This window comes from Ovis canadensis, chromosome 21 (genome assembly GCF_042477335.2).
Source record: "Ovis canadensis isolate MfBH-ARS-UI-01 breed Bighorn chromosome 21, ARS-UI_OviCan_v2, whole genome shotgun sequence".
In the NCBI taxonomy this organism is placed as follows: Eukaryota; Metazoa; Chordata; class Mammalia; order Artiodactyla; family Bovidae; genus Ovis; species Ovis canadensis.
In genome coordinates, this window is record NC_091265.1 from 66,630,242 (window position 1) to 66,651,716 (window position 21,475).

Sequence of the window (21,475 nt, forward strand, 5' to 3'; positions counted from 1 at the left end):
AGGGCCTGCAGGGCTTCCCCCCAAGGCTCTAAAGGGAGGAGTGTCACGCTCTTGCCCTCTGCTGTGGGGGTTTGCTCGGGTCTTCAGCATCCTCAGCGTCCTCGGCGTGTGGAAGCATCACCCCGCCTTCACCTTCACCTCCCCATGGCGTCCGGCCTCCCTGGTGTGTGTCCGTCTCCACATTTCCCCCTTTTATAAACAATAATCGCACAGGAACAGGGCCCAGCCAATGACCCCATGTCACCTCTGTCATCTCGGAAAAGACCCGATCTCCAAGTAAGGTCACACTGGGAGGTACTCGGGGTTCAGAGGCCAACACGTGACTGTGGGGGGAACGTAGCTCTCCCACGGCACTGGGAGTAACCTGACGCCCACCACGGTAGGAGGAGTAAGCAATCCTGGCCAAACGACAGCACAGCACCGCCCAGTAATGAAAAGAACGAGTTTCTGATACAACACGCACGAACCTCAAGTTCAAAGGGTTCCTCCTTACATCTCTCAGCGCGAATCATAAAAACAGGGGAGGTGGTGAGGGAAACCAGAAGGACCTAGCAGAGTGCCGGAGGGGCTCTGGACCTTTTGGCGGGGGGCAGATTCCTCAGGCCTCTCATTACCAAGCCTCCATCGCACTCAATTATAGAGAAGCAGGGGGGAAGACAGCAGGGCCCACTTGGGCGGCTCCACGCCCACCGGTCACGGGACCGAGGAGTTGTGGTTGTTGTTTTTAGTCGCCAAGTCATGTCTGACTCTTTGTGACCCCCCAGGCGCCCCCGTCCCTCGCCATCGCTGAGTCTGCCCAAGTTCATTGAGTCAGTGATGTCATCCAAACACCTCGTCCTCTGTTGGCCTCTTGTCCTTCCACCTTCCATCTTTCCCAACCGGGGTCTTTTCCAACAAGTCAGTTATTTAAATACTTGAAGAAGTCTGAATTTCATCTGATATTTAGGCCAATTATAGCTCCAGCTCGAGGGCGCCAAACAACCCTCGGGCTTGCTGGTCCTGGAAGAGCTCCCGCTGACGTGCGGATGCTGAGACGCCAGAGCAGGGGCGGGGATGACATCCCGGGAGCGCTTGCTGCCAAACACCTCGGCCAAACAGAAGGAAGAGCTTGACCCGTGTGAGCCACCATCAGACTCCAGACAGCCAGGTTTCGTGGCCAGCAGGCTGCTCACCTTGCCCACGACCACCCCTGGTCCCCATGTCTGCAGCGACCTAGGCCTCCTGTGGGCTCCAGGCAGTGGCTGGAGCCACCCCTGGGTGGCCTCTGGGGAAGTGTCAGAAGGGACAGCTGTCCCCCACCAAACCGTGCACTGGCCCACCAGTTCAAAGGTGCAGCCGGCACCCAGCCCTGCTGGGAGCTTTGACCAGCTTATCAGTGAACTGTGCCGACGCTTCCTGCCAGAGGGGAAGGCAGGAGACCTCCCCATCCCTGGGTAAACTTCCGTGGCCTGGAGCTCGGCCCACCTCGTGCCAAGAGGCCAAAGGACTGAGATGCCTGTGGTTTGGCCAAGAGCTGCTGTTTGAGCGCTGGTCTTATTTGAGCCCAGATTTCAGACAGGAGGCCGCTGTGGGCGCTGGCATCCTTAGAGGACACTGCACCCCCCACCCTGGAGACCCGAGACCAGTTTGCAGGAAAGGTCTTAAAAGCCAACACTAAGCAGGGGGCACGCTGCCCCACCTCCCGGCTCTGTGTGAAGTCCCGTCTTCAGGCAGAGGCGGGGTGGACTCTGCAGACTGTAACGGAGGCAGTTCAGGCAGCCCTGGGGGGTGGGTGCCAGAGTGCCGAGGCCACACAGGGGCGGCGTCCAGGCCCCCAGGGAAGGGTCTGGCCGGGCACAGGGGCCACAGAGGGTCGCGGGAGTCTCGGCCCACAGCCCACCCTGCAGCTGGAGCTAGAGCCCAGGTCCGAGCAAGAAGAGGGAAGATGCGCTGATCGCTCGCTGCCCTGAAGATGCCGGGAGCGCTGGGAAGGCTGAGCAGGCAGGACACTGCAGGCCCCAGGCCACTGCAGGGGGCACCTGCGACGCCAGGCAGTGAAGCCCCCAGTCCCCCTGGGGCCTCGTTATATGGGCCTGCGGACCCCAAGGGGGTTGGGCCTGGAAAATGCCCTACAACACTCCCCACCCCCGCCGCCCCCAATGCCCCACCAGGAGGAGGCAGCCTGGCTGCAGAGGGTGCAGTCACGAGACATAAAGAGCGTGTGAGGCTGGTGGTCACGGGGCCTGGCTCAGCGGCTGGCGGACAGCATCCCAGCCCCGGAAGAGGGGGATTCAGGGCGTGGAAGTGCTCCCGAGGAACAGGGCAGGTGCTTTCTGCTGCAGGACCAGGCTGGGAGGGCGGGGAGGGGACCTGGGGCAGCCCCGGCCTCACCCCAACCGCCCCATCTCCCGGCAGCCCAGCCTGGGCCTCGCGGGTCAGCCTGGTGGGGTGCTGCCTACACAGCGGCGTGACCCCCAAGGCTGCTGGCCCATCTCGGCTGGCTCAGATGTCTGCCAGACATCTAACCCCCGTCAAGACTGCCCCTGTTCAGAGCTGCTTCACCCTGGGCTGGGGTCTCTGAGCCCCTGGCACGCGCCTGGTCACACCCCCAAGCCGTGCAGCGGGTGGGCTTTCAGTGGGAACGCCTACAGGCAATGGCCCCAAAGCCCACGGCCCCCTGAGCGCCCTGTCCGCTCCTCCTGGCGGCTGTTTCCCAGGGTGACTGACTGTCTCCAGTCCTGGAGGCTGGAACCCCAGACCCGGGTGGGGGCAGGGCTGTCCTCCTGAGGCCTCTCTCCCGGGCGTGCAGACGGCCGTCTCCTCTCCGCGTGCTCACGCGGCCGTGCGTCTGTGTCCTGACCTCCTTATAAGGACGTCCGTCCTGTGAGGTCGGGGTCCATCTGGCGACCGCGCTTTACCTTCTGCCTCACTCAGTCGCTCAGTCATTTCTTTGACCCTTGGGACCCCATGGACGTAGCCCACCAGGTTCCACTGCCCGTGGCATTTCCCTGGCAAGAATACTGAAGTGGGTTGCCATTCCTTTCTCCAGGGGATCTGCCCAACCCAGGGATCGAACCTGGGTCTCCTGCATTGGCAGGCAGGTTCTCTGCCCCTGAGACACCAGGGAAGCCCCCATTTTATGTTAGCCCATCTTTAAAGGCTTATCTCCAAATACTCACAGCTGGGGGCTGGGGTCAGGATTCCTGTTTATGAACTGGGGACACAGCTCAGCCCGAGACGATCTGCAAGGACAAAGGGGTAACGTGAACCCCCTGCCCCAGGAGGAAATGCTGAGCTTCTCTCCAGGACCAGCAGGTGGAGGGGGGGAGGGAGGCAGTGGGGGGCTGTGGCCAGCTGCACCTTAAAGAGACGGGATCTGATTCGACCCCACGAGCAAAGCCCCGAGGGTCCACAGGCGCCTCAAGGCTCTCAGAGCCGGGTCATGCCCCTGGGTCCCTGCTCTGCCCTCCTGGTCACAGGCTGTGGGCTCAGCCCGGCTAGCTGGGTCCAGGATGGGACTGACCACACAGGAGATGAGGGGCTCAGGGCCACTCCAGCCTGGCCGGGTGGCTCCTCTCGCCCTCGCCCTTAGCTGAGACCTGGGCCCCCGCCGCGTGTTCCCAGTGCTTCTGCCAGGGCCTGAGAGGCGTGCTGGACGGTGCTGGACACACTCACCAGGCCTTCCATGGAGTGATTCTAAAGCCCCAGCACTAAACCTGACGTTTGCTGTCCTTTTTGATCAATATCCCTTAACAAATGAGTAATATTTCCTTCTAGTCTTATTGTTCAGTTGCTGAGTTATGTCCTCCTCTTTGAAACCCACTGGACTGCAGCACGCCAGGCTCCCCTGTCCATCACCAGCTCCCGGAGTTTGCTCAACTCATGTCCATCGTGTCGCTAATGCCATCCAACCATCTCATCCTCTGTCGTCCCCTTCTCCTCCCACCTTCAATCTTTCCCAGCGTCAGGGTCTTTTCCAATGTGTCAGTTCTTCGCATCAGGTGGCCAAAATATTGCAGCTTCAGCTTCAGCACCAGTCTTCCAGTGAATATTCAGGACTGATTTCCTTTAGGATGGACTGGTTGGATCTCCTTGCAGTCCAAGGGACTCTCAAGAGTCTTCTCCAACACCACAGTTCAAAACCATCAATTCTTTGGCGCTCAGCCTTCTTTATGGTCCAGCTCTCACATCCACACACGACTATGAAAAACCACAGCCCTGACTGTGCAGACCTTTGTCGGCAAAGTGATGTTTCTTCTTGTTAATACTCTGTCTGGGTTTATCATAGCTTTTTTTCCAAGGAGCAAGTGTCTTTTAATTTCATGGCCGCAGTCACCATCCACAGCCCAGGAAAATAAAATCTGTCACTGTTTCCACTTTTTCCTCATCTATTTGCCATGAAGTAGTGGGACCAGAAGCCATAATTTTCGTTTTTTGAATGTTGAGTTTTAAGGCAGCTTTTCACTCTCCTTCACCCTGATCAAGAGGCTCTTTTAGTTCCTCTTCACTTTCTGCCATAGGATGGCATCACCTGCGTATCTGAGGTTGTTGGTATTTCTTGCAGCAATCTTGATTCCTTAGGAAGCATTACTACAAACAAAGCTAGTGGAGGTGATGGAAATACAACTGAGCTATTTCAAATTCTAAAAGATGGTGCTGTTAAAGTGCTGCACTCAATATACTAGCAAATTTGGAAAACTCAGCAATGGCTACAGGATTGGGAAAAGTCAGTTTTCATTCCAATCCCAAATAAGGGCAATGCAAAGTGTGTTCAAACTACTGCACATTTAACTCTTTACACTCATTTTACATGCTAGCAAAGTAATGCTCAAAATCCTTCCAGCTAGGCTTCAACAGTACATGAACTGAGAAATTCAAGATGTAGAAGCTGGATTTAGAAAAGGCAGAGGAACCAGAGATCAAATTGCCAGCATCCATTGGATCCTAGAAAAAGCAAGGGAATTCCAGAAAAACATCTACTTCTGCTTCATTGACTACACAAAAGCCTTTGCTTGTGCGGATCACAACAAACTGTGGAAAATTCTTCAAGAGATGGGAACACTGGACCACCTTACCTGTCTCCTGAGAAACTCATTTGCAGGTAAAGAAGCAACAGTTAGAATCAGACATGGAACAACAGACTGGTTCAAAAAGGGCACCTCAAGGCTGTATATCGTAACCCTGCTTATTTAACTTATATGCAGAGTGTATCATATGAAATGCTGAGCTGGATGAAGCACAAGCTGGAATCAAGATTGCCGGGAGAAATATCAATCACCTCAGATATGCAGATGACACCACCATAATGGCAGAAAGCAAAGAGGAACTAAAGAGCCTCTTGAAAAAGGTGAAAGAGGAGAGTGAAAAAGCTGGATTAAAACTCAACATTCAAAAAACAAAGATCATGGCATCCAGTCCCATCACTTCATGGCAAATAGATGGGGAGGAAATGGAAACAGAGACAGAATTTATTTTCTTGGGCTCTAAAATCACTGTGGACAGTGACTGCAGCCATGAAATTTAAAAGATGCTTGCTCCTTGGAAGAAAAGCTATGACCAACCTAGACAGTATATTAAAAAGCAGAGACATAATTTTGCCAACAAAGGTGCATATAGTCAAAGCTATGGTTTCTCCAGCAGTCATGTACAGATGTGAGAGCTGGACCATAAAGAAGGTTGAGCACAAAAGAATTGATGCTTTTGAACTGTGGCTGTGGAGAAGACTCTTGAAAGTCTCTTGGACTGCAAGGAGATCCAACCAGCCAATCCTAAAGGAAATCAGTGCTGAATATTCACTGGAAGGACTGATGCTAAAGCTGAAACTCCAATACTTTGACCACCCGTGTGAAGAGTCAACTCACTGGAAAAGACTCTGATTCTGGGAAAGACTGAGAGCAGGTGGAGAAGGGGACGACAGAGGATGAGATGGCTGGATGGCATCACTGATTCAATGGACATGAGTTTGAGCAAGCTCCAGGAGATGGTGAAGGGCAGGCAAGCCCGGTGTGCTGCAGTCCATGGGGTCACAAAGAGTCAGACATGACTGAGCGATTGAACAACACCCCTCTTACATGTCTGTGACCTGGGTGGGCCATTTGCAGGGGCTTTGGTAGGGAGGGAACCTGTTCCCCAGAGCTCTTGCCAGGAAGTGCCCATTTACCAAAGGCGTCACGCTGGGCCCCCCAGGCAGTGGGGAACGTTTACCATCTCAGGCCTTTCCCCTGTCACAGCTCTGCTCGAGAGCCTGGTGGGTGGGCCAGGGCAGTTGCCCCCAGAGCAGAGGGGCAGGGTCGCTGCCCACTGTGCAGGTGTCTGGCGGACCCTCAGAGCCCTCACCAAAAAATGGGGGTGGGGGCAGGAACTGATGACCTGAGAGAAGCAAGGTGATGAGCTGATGACACCCCCTGGGCTCCCCAGATGGTGCCAACAGTAAAGAAGCTACCCGCCAACACAGGACGTAAGAGGTGCGGGTTCAGCCCCTACGTAGAGAAGAGCCCCTGGAGGAGGGCATGGCCACACACTGCAGGATTCCTGCCCGGGAAATTCGGTGGACAGAGGAGCCTGGAGGGGCCTGGAGGGCTACACTCCAGAGTCACAGAGTCAGACACGACTGAAGTGACTTAGCACCCACCACCTCCCACCTCGCTGCCCCCGCTGGGGTGCAGGGGGAGGCTGGGGTCACCGAGGCGTGCATGCACAGGCTCAGCCCTTCTCTGGCCCATCTGCCCAGAGTGGGCGGGGCGGGAGGCGGCCCCTGACTCCTCCGGGCCTGGGGCTGCTGATGGTCGTCAAACACCTCCTTCCAAACAAAACCTCATGAAACCCATGTGTCCGGAAGAGACAAGCCAGGGCTGTTGGGCTTAAACCAGCGGGTCTGGAAGTACAGCCCACCCCCGCCCGGTCACCTGGGAGCCCCCACTTCTCAGGGGCCCTGGGAGGCGGACGCTGGGCAGAGCCTGAGGCCCCCATACCGGCCCCTCAGGCCGCAGCTCCCGCCACCGACTCCTGTCCTGCAGGCCTCAGGGCTGGCGCTCCAGAGCTCATGGCCCCGCGGCCAGGCCGGGCGCAGGAAGAGCTCAGAGCCTCAGGTAGGTGCAGGGCTGGTTCTGAGGCTCCCGGAACCCCCCCGTGGCCATGCAGCTGGGCGGGCAGCCCCCATCGCCTTAGCAAACTTCTGCTCCAGGGAGGAACGTGGTAGCTCCAAGACCAACCCAGGCCCACTGACCGCCCAGGAGTCCACAGGGCAGGGCTAGCAGCCATGTGAGCTCCTGGGGTCACTGGGAGCCAGGACCCGGGCTGGGGCTGCTGCTGTGGGGTCCTGACCTGGTGTCCGTGGGGGGTGGGCCGGGAGGGAGCCGGGCGGCCGAGGAGAGGGCAGTGGATGGGAGGGGGGCCTGGGTCTGCCCTGGGCAAGCCCACTGGCCCCGGAGCAGCTTCTCCCAGCGCCCATCCACCATTCAGGCGTTAATGTGGCAGACAGGTGTCTGGGGTAAAGGGTGCTAGGGGCCGTAGCAGGGGGTCGGCACCCTCCTCTTAGGCCTCCAACAATGCCCACAGGTGGCACTGTGCTCAAGGGCCTTCAGCCCAGGCACCCAGGCACCCAGCTGCCTCCCAACCTCAGGGTCCCTGGCCACCAGCCTTGCCCTTGGCCACAAAGAGTCGGATGGTCCCTCCCTAGAACTCCCACTCTGGCGGCTCGGCCAGCTCACAGCTCAGCTCCCCAGCACATGTGGGAGGGTGGGCACACACAGGCGAGCGGATGTGTGACACACGTGGGCAGACGGACACGCAACACACACGGGCAGGTGGACACGTGGGCACGCGTGGGTGGTGGACACACGTGAACACACGTGGGCACTGGACACACGCAGACACTCGTGGGCAGCTGAACACATGGGCACACACAGGGCTGCCTCCAGCCCAGGTCCCCAGAGCCGCCTGGAGCTCCGTCAGGTCGGTCTGAAGGGTCTGACGGCCCTGCCAGATGCTTCACAGCGGCCCGGGAGGACCCGTAAGGTCACACGGTGGGGCGTGGTTCAGGACCAGGCCTGTCTCTGTTTCCCCCGGGAGGAAGTGCATCTCACACGCGTGTATGCAAATGTGTGCATACTCACACACAGGTCACATAGGCAAACACACACTCACACGCACACAAACGGGGCAAGTGCAGCTCAGTGGCTCCTTTTCCACAAATTCAGGCTTGGAGGGCCTCCCGCAGGGGCAGCCTCCAGCATCTTGAAGGCGCGGCGAGGGCTTTGTGCACGCCAAGGGCGGGACAGGCATCTGTGAACAGCCTCCCCCAGGTCCCGTGTGCAGAGCCTGGCGGCCAGGCCCCAAGCACCCCCCTGGAAGTGGCCAGACCTGGGCTGTGCCCAGCAGCCCACCCAGGTCCCCAGCCACTACTGAAGCACACCAGCACGGCGTCTCTGCCCAAGTTTATTTTGGAAAGCAAAGAATTGAACAAAGGCTCAGAAAATAAATATCTGCAGAGAGAAAGTCAGCTCAGGAGGTGAGGCAGCTGAGGGGGTCAGCGGGAAGGGGACGCGGGACGGTGGGAGCCGGGCCCTCCCCTCACCCCCGCCCGGGGGCCACCCCAAGGGGCGAGGAGCGCCGGGCCCTGCGCTGGGCGGGCAGCTCGCACAGGGTGTCCTGGCACAGGCAGCTGTCGACGTGCGTGTAGGTGTAGCGGAGCGTGCCCCCGTCCGGGCACCGCAGCGTCACCTCCCGCTGGCTGGTGCGCTGCTCTCTGCAGCAGGAGCACCTGTGGTCCAGGGCCTGGGCCTCGGCCGAGTACCTGGGGGAAGGCGGGGTCAGGGTCCACCGCCCGCGGGGGTGGGCGCAGCCTCCCCCACCCTGCCCCCACCAGGCCCCGGCGCCCAGGCCTCACATGGCGAAGGTCCCGCAGGACCCAGAGCAGTCATTCATGGAGACCGACGCGGTGCAGCCGTTGTGCGAAATCTCCCTCGTGACGGGGACGGCAGCGCAGGGGACGCTGGTCTCATTGCGAGGGATGCCTGGGCAGAGAGGCAGAGGCTGGGAGGGGGTCTCCGCCTTCCGCCGCCCTCCTTGCCTCCCTCGCGGCCTCCTCCCGCCTTCCCAAGTGCCACCCACTCCGGGGCCCTCAAGCAAGCTGGGTTGTCATGGGCTCCTGGAAGGGATTCAGGCTTCCTGGGCACCCAGGTGACGTCCTCAAAGCCAGCGCCAGCCGAGGCCCACACTCACACTTCCTGCAGCAGCCGTTGGGTGTGAGCGTGATGGAGCCCTAGGGGGAAGGAGAGGCGGTTGGGACCCCAGACCCTCCCCAGTGGTGACAGTGCCGCCCCTGCCAGGAGGGTGGGAGGGGCAGTTCCTGCAGGCGGGCCCAGAGTTGAGCCTGCAGCTGTTGCCACGTCCTGCGACGGAGCCCGGCACCCCCCACCCCGGACATCCAGGCCCCACTCCAGGAGTGACGGGCCCGCTCACCTGGACGCAGGTGCTGGGGTCAAAGTCAGGGCAGGTGATGTTGGAGATGGATGAGATGAGCTGGTTGTGTATCTTCACGCAGCTGAAGAAGGTACAGTTGTTCAGGGGGTCACTCTTCATGTCTCCGGGCTGCGGGACAGGGTGGGGGGAGTTCTGTGTGAGGCCTGCTGGGAGCCCCCCAGGCAGCTCCCTCACCACCTTGCCAAGTGTGGCCCACAGGCCCAGAGCTGCAGAGCCAGCGACACCAGGAGGGGCCCAGGGACCCGCGGCCCACAGTCCCCAGACGGTCCATGTCCCACAGCGGTGGCCTGACTTGGAGAAGCCACCCAGAGGGCCCAAAACCCCATGACAGGTGTCCTGACGGGAGGCGGGACGTGCTCGGCCCTGCGGGCGGGGGCGGGGTGGCCCGGCCCCGGGCTCGGGCGGGGGCGGGGGGGTGCTCGGCCGGCGTGCTCGGCCCCGGGCTCAGGCGGGGGACGCACCTTCAGGACCAGGCTCTGCTGGCCGGGCCGGCTGATGATGCAGCGCGTCTGCTCGCATTTCTTGCAGCACTCCCCGGGGGCGTCCACCAGCTCAAAGCCCTGCGGGACGCCAGGGGTGGGGGGTTGGCGTGGGAAGAGGAAGGGCCGCGTGGCGGCAGGGTGGGCGGGCCCGGCTCGCAGGGGCCGCGGCTGCTCACCGGGCTGCAGGTGGTGTTGCAGGGCACGTAGGTGCAGGTGATCACGTTGAGCTGCGTGGCGTTGTCCCTGCGGTCGGTGCAGACGCAGTTCTGGCACTTGGATGAATAGACTGGAGAGCCAGGCTTCGGGCACAGGGAGGGTGGGTGAGGCGGGCCCACACGGCGCCTCCCCTCCTCCAAGACGCCGCCCCATCGCGGGAGGGGGGCCCCCACCAGCCGAGCCTGCCCAGGACCCTGCCCTCAAAGCCCCCTCTGCGCCCCCGCCCAGCTCCCCACGGCTGGCAAGCCTCACCTGGTACTCGGCATGCTCCAGCACACACACGCCCTTGGGCTCTTGGGAGAAAGAACCAGAGCAAGGGTCAGACTGTCCTGCCGGACCCCAGGGTGGACGCACACCCAGTGGACAGCGTGGGGGCATGGGGCTGGATGCTTCCACCAGGCAGACCCCGAGCCCCCAGGCAGGAGCCCCTTCAGCCACCCTCTGCCCCCCACACCCAGCCGGAGCCCTGCCCACCCTAGGCCTCGCTCCTGCCCGGCCCGGCCCACTTACCACACGAGTACAGCGGGCAGCACCTCCCGGGCACCGTCTCGCTCTTCAGCTGGAAGCCCAGTGAGCACAGAGGGGGCTTCTCCCTGCACAGGCTGGCGTTGCACTCTGCAGGCAGCGGGGACACGCCGGTGAGCGCGGCCCCTTGCCCGCTGACCCTGGACGCTGCCCCGGGCAGGGTGGGCCCTGGGCCCCCTCAACCCCGCCTGCCCAGCACCCACGCCCAGCAGACACGCCTGAGGCCCCGGCCTCTGGGACCACAAGAGCCCGGCTGCCACACGCCCTGCGGCAGGCCTTACTGCAGGAGGTGAGGTTGCAGCAGGTGTTGGCGGGGTCCACCTCCGTGAACGGGTAGGTGCCGTCCTCCTCGCACTCCAGCCGGGGCTGCGGCCGGCACGTCTTGGGCTTGCAGATGATGCCGCTCCCGCCCTCCAGGCAGATGCAGTCCTTGCAGTCGAACTCGAAGTGCTCCCCGTACTGCGGGGCAGGGGGAGCCGGCCCCGGTCAGCGCGACACAGCACCGTGCCGCGTGGCCCACCGAGCGGCTGGCGGGAAACCCCGAGCCCTCCCCACCTCCAAGTGCCCGGGGCAGGCTCTGGGGAGGACACTCACACCAGGGCTGGGACCTGCTCCCGTGGGCCCGCAGGCCTGGCGCGTGCCGGAGGCACCAGGTGTGTCTGCGGGGCTCACGCAGAGCAGAGCTAAAGAACCAGCCGTGCGCAGGAGACACGCACGCCACAGGGCAGACAGGCCGCAGGTGTAGCCGGAATATCCAGCGGCTAGTGGGCGGATGGGCGGGGCGGGCAGGCGGACGCGCAGAGGGGCGGGTGGATGGGCCCCGCGCTTGCTCAACCTTCCAGGACTCCAGGGACTCATTACTCTGCCTCTGAGGGTTCCAGGTTTTCATTCCACCCCAGCCCGCCCCTCTAAAATGCAGGGCTTGTGGGAGGGCCTGGCCCCGGCGCCCAGGGGGTGGCCTACCTCTCTGGGCACGTTGTCCGGCCCCACGCAGCCTAGGAGAGAGAGGAGACAGGCCCTGTGAGCTCGAGCCCCGGCCGCAGGCTCTGGGCTCAGCCCCGGGAAGGGGAGGGCAGAGGCCGCGCGGCGGGCAGCCTACCGCACAGGTCCACGCAGACGTCGAAGCCGGGCGCGTAGCTGGTGGTGCCCTCGGGGCAGAAGCAGCCTTCCACCAGGCGCGTGCTGTTCGGCTCGGAGGGGCTGGGGGAGGGCATCAGGAGACGGGTGTGGGGACGGGTGGGACCACCAGGCCCAGACAGGGCTGCCCAGAGCAGGGCGGAGGGCCAGCCAGCCGTCCCAGCGCCTCCACCGTGACTGACCTGGACTTACAGGTGGGCTCCTCCACGGGGCCGCAGGCCCGGTACTCACGATGGGCGGGGCATGTCACCGCTGGGGAGGGGCAGCGTCAGAGGGCGGCGCCTGGGCTCCCACCCCACCCCCACTGACCGCCGCCCAGCCCCTCCCACATGGGACCCCAGCCCACGCAGGCCGAGCGTGGCCTCTGCCCCTCATGCTGTCCCGAGCCAGGAGGCGAGGGTCCAGCCCCACAGGGGTTAGCACGGCCCGTCTTCAGGCGGCCTGGCCCCCCACCCCCGCCAGGATTCCCGCTGAGCCTGGGGTGAGCAGGAGGGCACTCACGGCAGGCCCCGCCTGTGTGGTTCCGCCAGTCCACGCAGATGCCCTCCTGGGCACACAGGGCCGCGTAGGTCTGCAGGCTGGCGCACTCCAGGTTCGAGCCAGGCACATAGCAGCTGTCGAACAGGCAGGCTTCATAGTAGTGCTGGGGGGGCGCCAGGGCGTGGCACTGGGCAAACAAGCTGTGGAGGAGGGATGCAGGTCACAGGCCGGCCGGTGCCCCCAGCCTCTCACGTCCCCCTGCCCTGGCACCTCCATCTGGGCTACACCCCCTCGGGGGCCCAGCTCAGCCTGTACCACCAGACAGATGCCTGTGGGCTGAGGGTGGGAGCAGAGCATCAGGGGCGGCCTTGGGGGCTCAGGCTGGCCTCAGGGGCACCGGCTGGCCTGAGGCCACAGCAGCCGGCACTGAAGCCCGAGGAAGAGCACCGTGCTCGGCCCCCAGAGAGGGAAGGTCTGTGTCTAAGTGGTCACCAGGTGCCAAGGTCCCCCAGCAAGGCCCAGTGGCCATCCTGGCCTTCACGCACACACCTCTGGGGGTGAGGGGCTCGCTCCCACAGATACCGGCTTTGGCCCCCTCTCTAAGCCCAAATTCCCCTCCCCAGCACCAGTTGTGGACGCTAACTCTATCCCAGGCCAACTGGTCTACCCCAGCCTTCAAGCTCAGCAGACGCTGCACCATCTCAGGAGGCAGGAGAGACGGGATGTGGGGGAGTCACAGAGGGCCCTGGATACCCTGCAGGGGCCCAAGTCCTGGCCCTGCTGTGACTGCCATCTGCCTTCCCAGCCCCAGGCCCCGCGCCAGCAGCCTTTCCGTGGCAAACCAGGTGGGGGTGCGGCTTCCAGGGCGATCACCTGTCCTTGATGAGCTCACAGAGTGGAGACGCACAGCTCTTCGGGGGGAAGCTGCTGGTACCCGCCGAGGGCGAGGTGGCCGGGCGCCTGGTGGTGAAGCTGGTGTGGGGGCAGCGTGGCTTGGAGGGGTCGCTCACCACCCAGGAGTCGGCTGCGACCTCGCAGTTGTCGATGCTCTCCCCACTGGGCAGCACACAGTCGTCCAAGGTGCTGTTGGTGCACGTGCCTGTGCGGGTGGGAAGGCCGCGTGAGCACACACCAGGCCCAGCCGTCCAGCAGGGCGAGCCCCCGGGACCCCCCGCTCCAGCCCAGGCCCCTGGAGGGCGCCTGGCTGGGCCTCAGGGCACAGACTCGGCTCCGACAGGCCTCTCACAGGAGCCAGACCCAGACGCGGCCGGGGGCCCGTGGGGGCCTAAGCCGTGTGCGGAGCCACCCCTGGGGAGCAGCCCCCGCAGCCAGCCTCTGCCAGGCCGTCCTCCCAGGTGGGGCGCGGCGGTCAGGGGCTCACCACACTGGCCCTTCGTGTTGTTGCCGAACAGGCGGTAGGGCAGCCGGATGGAGAAGGAGAGGCCGTTGTAGGACACGAGGGCGCCCAGCTCGGGGATGTCAACCATGTAGTTGATGCCCGACTCATACACCCGCAGCCCGAACTTGGTGTAGGGCAGTGCCACGGCCTGCCTGTTGACCTGCACCTGCAGCGGGAACCCCAGGGCGGGGGTCAGGGGGCGGGGTGAGCTGTGGGGGCCACCCCTCCCCCTCCCCGCTTCCTTCCCATCACACTGGGCCAGATCTTTGTCCTGACTAATCCCAGGGGCCAGGTGGCAGGGGCACCGTCCTCAGGGTCCCCCCGGGAGGCCTGGGGACCCCGAAAGGGGGTAGGACTCCCTACATGGTGTGTAGAGAGCCCCTGTCCTCAGGGAGGGGGCGCCTGCCGCAGAGACCTGTGTCCAGGGTGAGTGGTAGGGGCGTGAGCAGTGGAGGTCAAGGGGCCCCTGAAGGCCTCCAGAGGGCCCGTGAGATGTGTCCATGGAGCACCTCTCCAAGCCTGGCTCTGGGTCGGGGGCAGCCCAGCCTCCCGCCGCGTGAGGAGGCCCACACCCGTGCGCCCACGGTGGACCCCGCCCCCCGCGTACCTGCACCACTATGGGCGCCATCTGCACGGTCTTGATCAGCACCTCCTGGGTCTCGTGGCGCACGATGAGCGTGCGGGGGCAGGACACCTCGTCGTTGACGTCGCAGTGGTAGTTGTCCACGTAGATGCCGAAGTTGTCCACCCTGGGGCTGACCTCCTCCACCAGCACGTACGTGCAGTTGCCCTGGTAGCTGTAGTAGAGCCCGTCGAAGGTGACGTAGTGTGGGTCCCCCCAGCCGGTGCAGTAGCCTGCAGAGGACATGGGGTGAGCCCAGGTCGCGCCCCCAGCTGGGGGCAGGACGGGGATAGGACATGCTCAAGGCTCGGGTGGGAACGGCAGGCAGAAACTGCGGAAGGCCCTGCAGTCTTGTTCCCGGGGCACTCGGGGCATCTGGGCCCCAAGAGGGCACGTGCCCCTCGGCCCACAGCAGCCCCGAGCGTCGGTCCTGACGCCTCTTCTGTGCCCTGCTCTTGGCAGTGGCCGCCCTCCACCAGGCCAGCCCCTCCCTTTCCTGGACCGTGGCCGAGAGGAGGAGCCGGCAGGAGGCGGGAGAAACCACTCCAGACCAGGGCCTGACTCTCCGCGGGCACCCAGCCACCGAAGCCAGCACGACACCCTGGGGTCTGCAGCACCCCCCGGGAGCAGGCGGGGTCCCCACGGCGCCGGGCTCACAGTCGCACTCCCAGTGCCAGCAGCACTTGTCGGGGTCCTGGACGCGCACGGGCGTGAGGCCGTTGGTGCAGGTGGGCATGGGCGGGGGCTCGCACGGCACCTTCACGAGCTCCACGGTGTTGTTATATTTGCACGTGGCCTTCGTGCAGTTACACATCCACCAGCTCTCGTTCTCCTGTCGGGGGGGAGGAGGACACGGGCTCAGCGGGACCAGCCTGGCTCACACGGGAGGGCTGGGCTGTGCTGGCGAGGCCCCGGGTGAGCAGCTAACAGCCCTGCCCAGGAGGCTGAGAGCCAAGGGCGACCCTGTCCAGGAGGGCAGCCAGCCAGGCGGAGAAGGCTTCAGGCTGCCTGAAGCCTTGGCCCAACTGGGGCTGGTGTGGGGCACAGGGGCAAGGTCATGACCTACAGGAAGGCAGCACATGGGGCTTTAGACGTCAAAGGCAACAAAAGCCGCCGGAGACACAGACCTGCCTGGGAGGATCCAAGTCCGGGCACCCGGGGACCCCGGGCACTGGCGCGGTAGATGTCCCGGATTCTTGGCTGGTGGGTGTGGATGGGCTGGGTGTTGGGGTGGGTGTGGATGGGCACGACCAGTTGAAGAACTCAAGCGTGCATTCCAGCGAGCAGTTCACGTAGTAGCACGTGTCTCCATACGTGCCGCTGTACACCACCTCGCCTGCAAGGGGAGAGACCAGTGCTGATGCCGCCCCCGAGCACTCAGGCTGGCTCCCCCAGAGGCCAGGAGAGAGAAGCCCACACCTCCCACTGCCCCTGATTTGTGGCTGCAGCTCATGGGGCTGGCCATGGAGACATCCACCCAGGCCCAGCACCCAGCTTCCCAAGCAAGCTCCCAGTGTAGACCTCCGAGTGACCCCCAAGCCCCGGGAACCCAAGCGCCACCGGCCTGTGCTGCTGAATCAGAAGGAAGAGCTTGCATACCTGGGGCGTAGTAGGTCCCATTCAAGAAGCAGCATAGAAGCACGCCGGAGGGGGTGACCCCGCTGGTGGTCACGAGGGGGGAGGTTGCTGGGGTCACAGTGGAGGTGGACACACTGGAGGTCCAGGTGCTGGGGGTCTCCGGCGGGGTCGACGGGCGTCCTGTTGGTGTGGGGGCGCCTGTGGAGGTGGCTGACACAGGCGTGGCAGTGGGGCTGGAGGTAGGGCTTGTGCTGAGTAAAGGCGGCCTCGTCGTGGAACCAGGGGTGGGGGTGGTCTTCGAGGAGGTGGGACCCAGGGTCGGCGAGCCTGTAAGAATGGAGGGTGCAGTGAGGGCTGAGGGGGTCCACTCCTCTCAGCACGCAGGTGGCCTGGCAGCAAACACGCAGGCAGCCCCCTGGAGGCGCAGCACGTGGTATGGAGGCCTCCCATCCATGTCCCAGCTCTGGGCCTCGGGGCTGGACGGGGTGTCAGGCCCACGGGCCTCGGGGTGTGTAACGAGGAGGCCACCACGGGACACTGCTCCATCCGGAGGGGCTGGCCACTGGCCCCTGAAGCCCCAGTGGGGAAGTGCCAGTGGCGGGGGGAGCAGAGGAGGGTCTCCCAGGGCGCCTTACCAGCAGCCTAGACTCCCCACGAGGCCCCAGGCCCTTCGGTGGCTCCCACAGGGTTGCTTTGCCCACAGAGCCCATCATACAGCTGTAGGGAGAGGATGTGGGCCACGGGCAGCTGTGCCCAAGGAAAGACATCCCGTGGGGGCAGGCACAGGCCGAGGGGCAGCACCTCCGTGAGCACCTGGCCGCAGGTCTTGGCGGGACGGCCAGTGAACCCTTCTAAAACCTTCCTGGGAACTGCATGCCCAGGGAAGAGTGGAGGCGCCTGTCTGAAGTCCCAGCAGCTGAGCCGCGCCCCTGAAGGGAGGAGCAAGCAAGAGGACAGAACCACACCGGTGCCCACGTGCCTGGAAGGGTGGTGCCTCCCACTGGAGTGACCGTCGGCACTGTCAGCGTCGGGCTCAGGGGTGTGCTGGAGGGCTCCACGGCTGTGCTGCTGGTGGGAGGTGTGCCAGTGGGTGTTGCACTTGGGGTCCCTGTCGTGGTGGTGGTGGGGGTGGTGGTCTCTGTGGTGGTGGTGGTGGGGGTGGTGGTCTCTGTGGTTGTGGTTGTGGTGGGGGCGGTGATCCCTGTGGTTGTGGTTGTGGTGGGGGTGGTGGTCTCTGTGATGGGTGTTGGGGTTGGAGTCTCTGTTGTAGTGGTGGTGGGTGTTGGGGTTGGGGTCCCTGTGGTTGTGGTTGTGGTGGGGGCAGTGGTCTCTGTGGTGGTGGTGGGGGCAGTGGTCTCTGTGATGGGTGTTGGGGTTGGAGTCTCTGTTGTAGTGGTCGTGGGTGTTGGGGTTGGGGTCCCTGTGGTTGTGGTTGTGGTGGGGGTGGTGGTCTCTGTGGCTGTGGGTGTTGGGGTTGGAGTCTCTGTTGGAGTGGTGGTGGGTGTTGGGGTTGGAGTCCCTGTGGTTGTGGGTGTTGTGGTTGGGGTCCCTGTGGTTGTGCTTGTGGTGGGGCCTGTGGTCCCTGTGGTTGTGGTTGTGGTGGGGGCAGTGGTCTCTGTGATGGTGGTTGTGGTGGGGGTGGTGGTCTCTGTGATGGGTGTTGGGGTTGGAGTCTCTGTTGTAGTGGTGGTGGGTGTTGGGGTTGGAGTCCCTGTGGTTGTGGGTGTTGGGGTTGAGGTCCCTGTGGTTGTGGTTGTGGTGGGGGCAGTGGTCTCTGTGGTTGTGGTTGGGGCGGTGGTCCCTGTGGCGGTGGGTGTTGGGGTTGGAGTCTCTGTTGGAGTGGTGGTGGGTGTTGGGGTTGGGGTCCCTGTGGTTGTGGTTGTGGTGGGGGTGGTGGTCTCTGTGATGGGTGTTGGGGTTGGAGTCTCTGTTGGAGTGGTGGTGGGTGTTGGGGTTGGGGTCCCTGTGGTTGTGGTTGTGGTGGGGGCGGTGGTCCCTGTGGCGGTGGGTGTTGGGGTTGGAGTCTCTGTTGTAGTGGTGGTGGGTGTTGGGGTTGGGGTCCCTGTGGTTGTGGTTGTGGTGGGGGTGGTTGTCTCTGTGATGGGTGTTGGGGTTCGAGTCTCTGTTGTAGTGGTGGTGGGTGTTGGGGTTGGGGTCCCTGTGGTTGTGGTTGTGGTGGGTGTGGTGGTCTCTGTGGCTGTGGGTGTTGGGGTTGGAGTCTCTGTTGTAGTGGTGGTGGGTGTTGGGGTTGGGGTCCCTGTGGTTGTGGTTGTGGTAGGTGTGGTGGTCTCTGTGGCTGTGGGTGTTGGGGTTGGAGTCTCTGTTGTAGTGGTGGTGGGTGTTGGGGTTGGAGTCCCTGTGGTTGTGGGTGTTGCGGTTGGGGTCCCTGTGGTTGTGCTTGTGGTGGGGCCTGTGGTCCCTGTGGTTGTGGTTGTGGTGGGGGCAGTGGTCTCTGTGATGGTGGTTGTGGTGGGGGTGGTGGTCTCTGTGATGGGTGTTGGGGTTGGAGTCTCTGTTGTAGTGGTGGTGGGTGTTGGGGTTGGGGTCCCTGTGGTTGTGGTTGTGGGGGCAGTGGTCTCTGTGATGGTGGTTGTGGTGGGGGTGGTGGTCTCTGTGATGGGTGTTGGGGTTGGGGTCTCTGTTGTAGTGGTGGTGGGTGTTGGGGTTGGGGTCCCTGTGGTTGTGGTTGTGGTGGGGGCGGTGGTCTCTGTGGTTGTGGTTGGGGCGGTGGTCTCTGGGGCGGTGGGTGTTGGGGTTGCAGTCTCTGTCGTAGTGGTGGTAGATGGCGGGCTTGAGGTCCCTGTGGTGGTGGGTGTGGTGGTTGTTGTCTCCCTTGAGGTGGTGCTAGAGGTTGGCATTGGAGTCCCAGTTGAAGCCGTGGAGAGTGTTGTAGCCGGGGTCTCTGTAGTGGTAGGACTTGTAGTCTCCGATGAAAGTGTGGTAGATGATGGGCCTGAGGTCTTCATAGTGGTGGTCGAAGGTGTGGAGACACAGTTACGTGGAAGGAAACAGCAGTAGACGTCGATTTCGTAGTTGAGGCAGGCAGACGTCGGGGTGGCTCCGCCCGGCTTCTGGTCCTGGTTTTTGCACACAAGCCCAACAGAGGTGTCACACACCACAGTTTGTCCAAGCTCTTGGAGGGGAGTGTCGGGGAACCCGGCGGCTCTGCAGGAGATGTTGGCGACCCAGCCCCTCTGGCAGATGTTCTCAAGGGATTCAACGTCTTCACCTGCTTCGGTATCGTTCGGTTTCCCAGAATCCAGCCAGCCGGTCCAGCTGCAGTCCGGCAGACACGGAGAGGTTGGTGACACTGTGGCGGTCCCTTCTGTGGTAGACGTGGTTGTGGCTGGGGTGGTAGTGGTTTCCCGGGTAGGCGTGGCTGTTGTACTGGGGGTTGTCACTGTGGGTGGCAATGTGCTGGGGGTGCTTGGAAAGACGGTGGTGGTTGTGGTGGTGGTCGGTGGGGTTGGAGGGTGACTGGTGGTGGGCGTTGGGGTTGGAGTCTCTGTTATAGTGGTGGTAGATGTTGGGCTTGGGGTTGTGGGTGTTGGGGTTGGGGTCCCTGTGGTTGTGGTTGTGGTGGGGGTGGTGGTCTCTGTGGTCGTGGTGGGGGCAGTGGTCTCTGTGGTGGTGGGTGTTGGGGTTGGAGTCTCTGTTGTAGTCGTGGTAAATGGAGGGCTTGGGGTCCCTGTGGTTGTAGGTGTTGAGCTTGGGGTCCCTGTGGTTGTGGTTGCGGTGGGGGCGATGGTCTCTGTGGTGGTGGGGGGGGCAGTGGTCTCTGTGGTGGTGGTGGAGGTGGTGGTCTCTGTGGCTGTGGGTGTAGGGGTTGGAGTCTCTGTTGGAGTGGTGGTGGGTGTTGGGGTTGGGGTCCCTGTGGTTGTGGTTGTGGTGGGGGTGGTGGTCTCTGTGATGGGAGTTGGGGTTGGAGTCTCTGTTGTAGTGGTGATGGGTGTTGGGGTTGGGGTCCCTGTGGTTGTGGTTGTGGGGACGGTGGTCTCTGTGGTTGTGATGGGGGTGGTGGTCCCTGTGGTTGTTGTTGTGGGGACGGTGGTCTCTGTGGTGGTGGTGGGGGCGGTGATCTCTGTGGTTATGGTGGGGGCGGTGGTCCCTGTGATGGGTGTTGGGGTTGGAGTCTCTATTGTAGTGGTCGTGGGTGTTGGGGTTGTGGTCCCTGTGGTGGTGGTTGTGGTGGGGGTGGTGGTCTCTGTGATGGGTGTTGGGGTTGGAGTCTCTGTTGTAGTGGTCGTGGGTGTTGGGGTTGGGGTCCCTGTGGTTGTGGTAATGGGGAGGGTGGTGGTCCCTGTGGTTGTGGTGGTGGTTGGGGCGGTGGTCTCTGTGGTGGTGGGTGTTGGGGTTGGAGTCTCTGTTGTAGTCGTGGTAAATGGAGGGCTTGGGGTCCCTGTGGTTGTACGTGTTGAGCTTGGGGTCCCTGTGGTTGTGGTTGCGGTGGGGGCGATGGTCTCTGTGGTGGTGGTGGGGGTGGTGGTCTCTGTGGCTGTGGGTGTAGGGGTTGGAGTCTCTGTTGGAGTGGTGGTGGGTGTTGGGGTTGGGGTCCCTGTGGTTGTGGTTGTGGGGGCGGTGGTCCCTGTGCTGGTGGTTGTGGTGGGGGTGGTGGTCTCTGTGATGGGTGTTGGGGTTGGGGTCTCTGTTGTAGTGGTGGTGGGTGTTGGGGTTGGGGTCCCTGTGGTTGTGGTTGTGGTGGGGGCGGTGGTCCCTGTGATGGGTGTTGGGGTTGGAGTCTCTGTTGTAGTGGTCGTGGGTGTTGGGGTTGTGGTCCCTGTGGTGGTGGTTGTGGTGGGGGTGGTGGTCTCTGTGATGGGTGTTGGGGTTGGAGTCTCTGTTGGAGTGGTGGTGGGTGTTGGGGTTGGGGTCCCTGTGGTTGTGGTTGTGGGGGCGGTGGTCCCTGTGGTGGTGGTTGTGGTGGGGGCAGTGGTCTCTGTGATGGGTGTTGGGGTTGGAGTCTCTGTTGTAGTGGTGGTGGGTGTTGGGGTTGAGGTCCCTGTGGTTGTGGTTGTGGTAGGTGTGGTGGTCTCTGTGGCTGTGGGTGTTGGGGTTGGAGTCTCTGTTGTAGTGGTGGTGGGTGTTGGGGTTGAGGTCCCTGTGGTTGTGGTTGTGGTAGGTGTGGTGGTCTCTGTGGCTGTGGGTGTTGGGGTTGGAGTCTCTGTTGTAGTGGTGGTGGGTGTTGGGGTTGGAGTCCCTGTGGTTGTGGGTGTTGCGGTTGGGGTCCCTGTGGTTGTGCTTGTGGTGGGGCCTGTGGTCCCTGTGGTTGTGGTTGTGGTGGGGGCAGTGGTCTCTGTGATGGTGGTTGTGGTGGGGGTGGTGGTCTCTGTGATGGGTGTTGGGGTTGGAGTCTCTGTTGGAGTGGTGGTGGGTGTTGGGGTTGGGGTCCCTGTGGTTGTGGTTGTGGTGGGGGCGGTGGTCTCTGTGATGGGTGTTGGGGTTGGAGTCTCTGTTGTAGTGGTGGTGGGTGTTGGGGTTGGGGTCCCTGTGGTTGTGGTTGTGGTGGGGGCGGTGGTCTCTGTGGTTGTGGTTGGGGCGGTGGTCTCTGGGGTGGTGGGTGTTGGGGTTGCAGTC

General features: G+C 62.8%; 1 protein-coding gene across 1 annotated transcript in view; it reads right to left on the reverse strand.

The window, feature by feature from the left end:
- Positions 1 to 8,399: 8,399 nt before the first annotated feature.
- The window catches only part of MUC2 (mucin 2, oligomeric mucus/gel-forming), a 30,250-nt gene continuing 17,174 nt past the window's right edge, over positions 8,400 to 21,475 (reverse strand). The window contains exons 31-50 of the mRNA XM_070289436.1: positions 19,398 to 19,585; positions 15,923 to 15,961; positions 15,451 to 15,659; positions 14,981 to 15,155; positions 14,309 to 14,556; positions 13,684 to 13,867; positions 13,176 to 13,401; positions 12,324 to 12,502; positions 12,011 to 12,074; positions 11,785 to 11,885; positions 11,649 to 11,680; positions 10,967 to 11,144; positions 10,671 to 10,775; positions 10,413 to 10,453; positions 10,121 to 10,243; positions 9,924 to 10,022; positions 9,442 to 9,570; positions 9,202 to 9,241; positions 8,867 to 8,993; positions 8,400 to 8,773 (exon numbers count right to left, since the gene is read on the reverse strand). Of these exons, the coding sequence (XP_070145537.1) occupies positions 8,551 to 8,773; positions 8,867 to 8,993; positions 9,202 to 9,241; positions 9,442 to 9,570; positions 9,924 to 10,022; positions 10,121 to 10,243; positions 10,413 to 10,453; positions 10,671 to 10,775; positions 10,967 to 11,144; positions 11,649 to 11,680; positions 11,785 to 11,885; positions 12,011 to 12,074; positions 12,324 to 12,502; positions 13,176 to 13,401; positions 13,684 to 13,867; positions 14,309 to 14,556; positions 14,981 to 15,155; positions 15,451 to 15,659; positions 15,923 to 15,961; positions 19,398 to 19,585 (2,710 nt within the window). The 3' untranslated portion in view covers positions 8,400 to 8,550. The remainder of the gene's footprint in view (positions 8,774 to 8,866; positions 8,994 to 9,201; positions 9,242 to 9,441; positions 9,571 to 9,923; positions 10,023 to 10,120; positions 10,244 to 10,412; positions 10,454 to 10,670; positions 10,776 to 10,966; positions 11,145 to 11,648; positions 11,681 to 11,784; positions 11,886 to 12,010; positions 12,075 to 12,323; positions 12,503 to 13,175; positions 13,402 to 13,683; positions 13,868 to 14,308; positions 14,557 to 14,980; positions 15,156 to 15,450; positions 15,660 to 15,922; positions 15,962 to 19,397; positions 19,586 to 21,475) is intronic.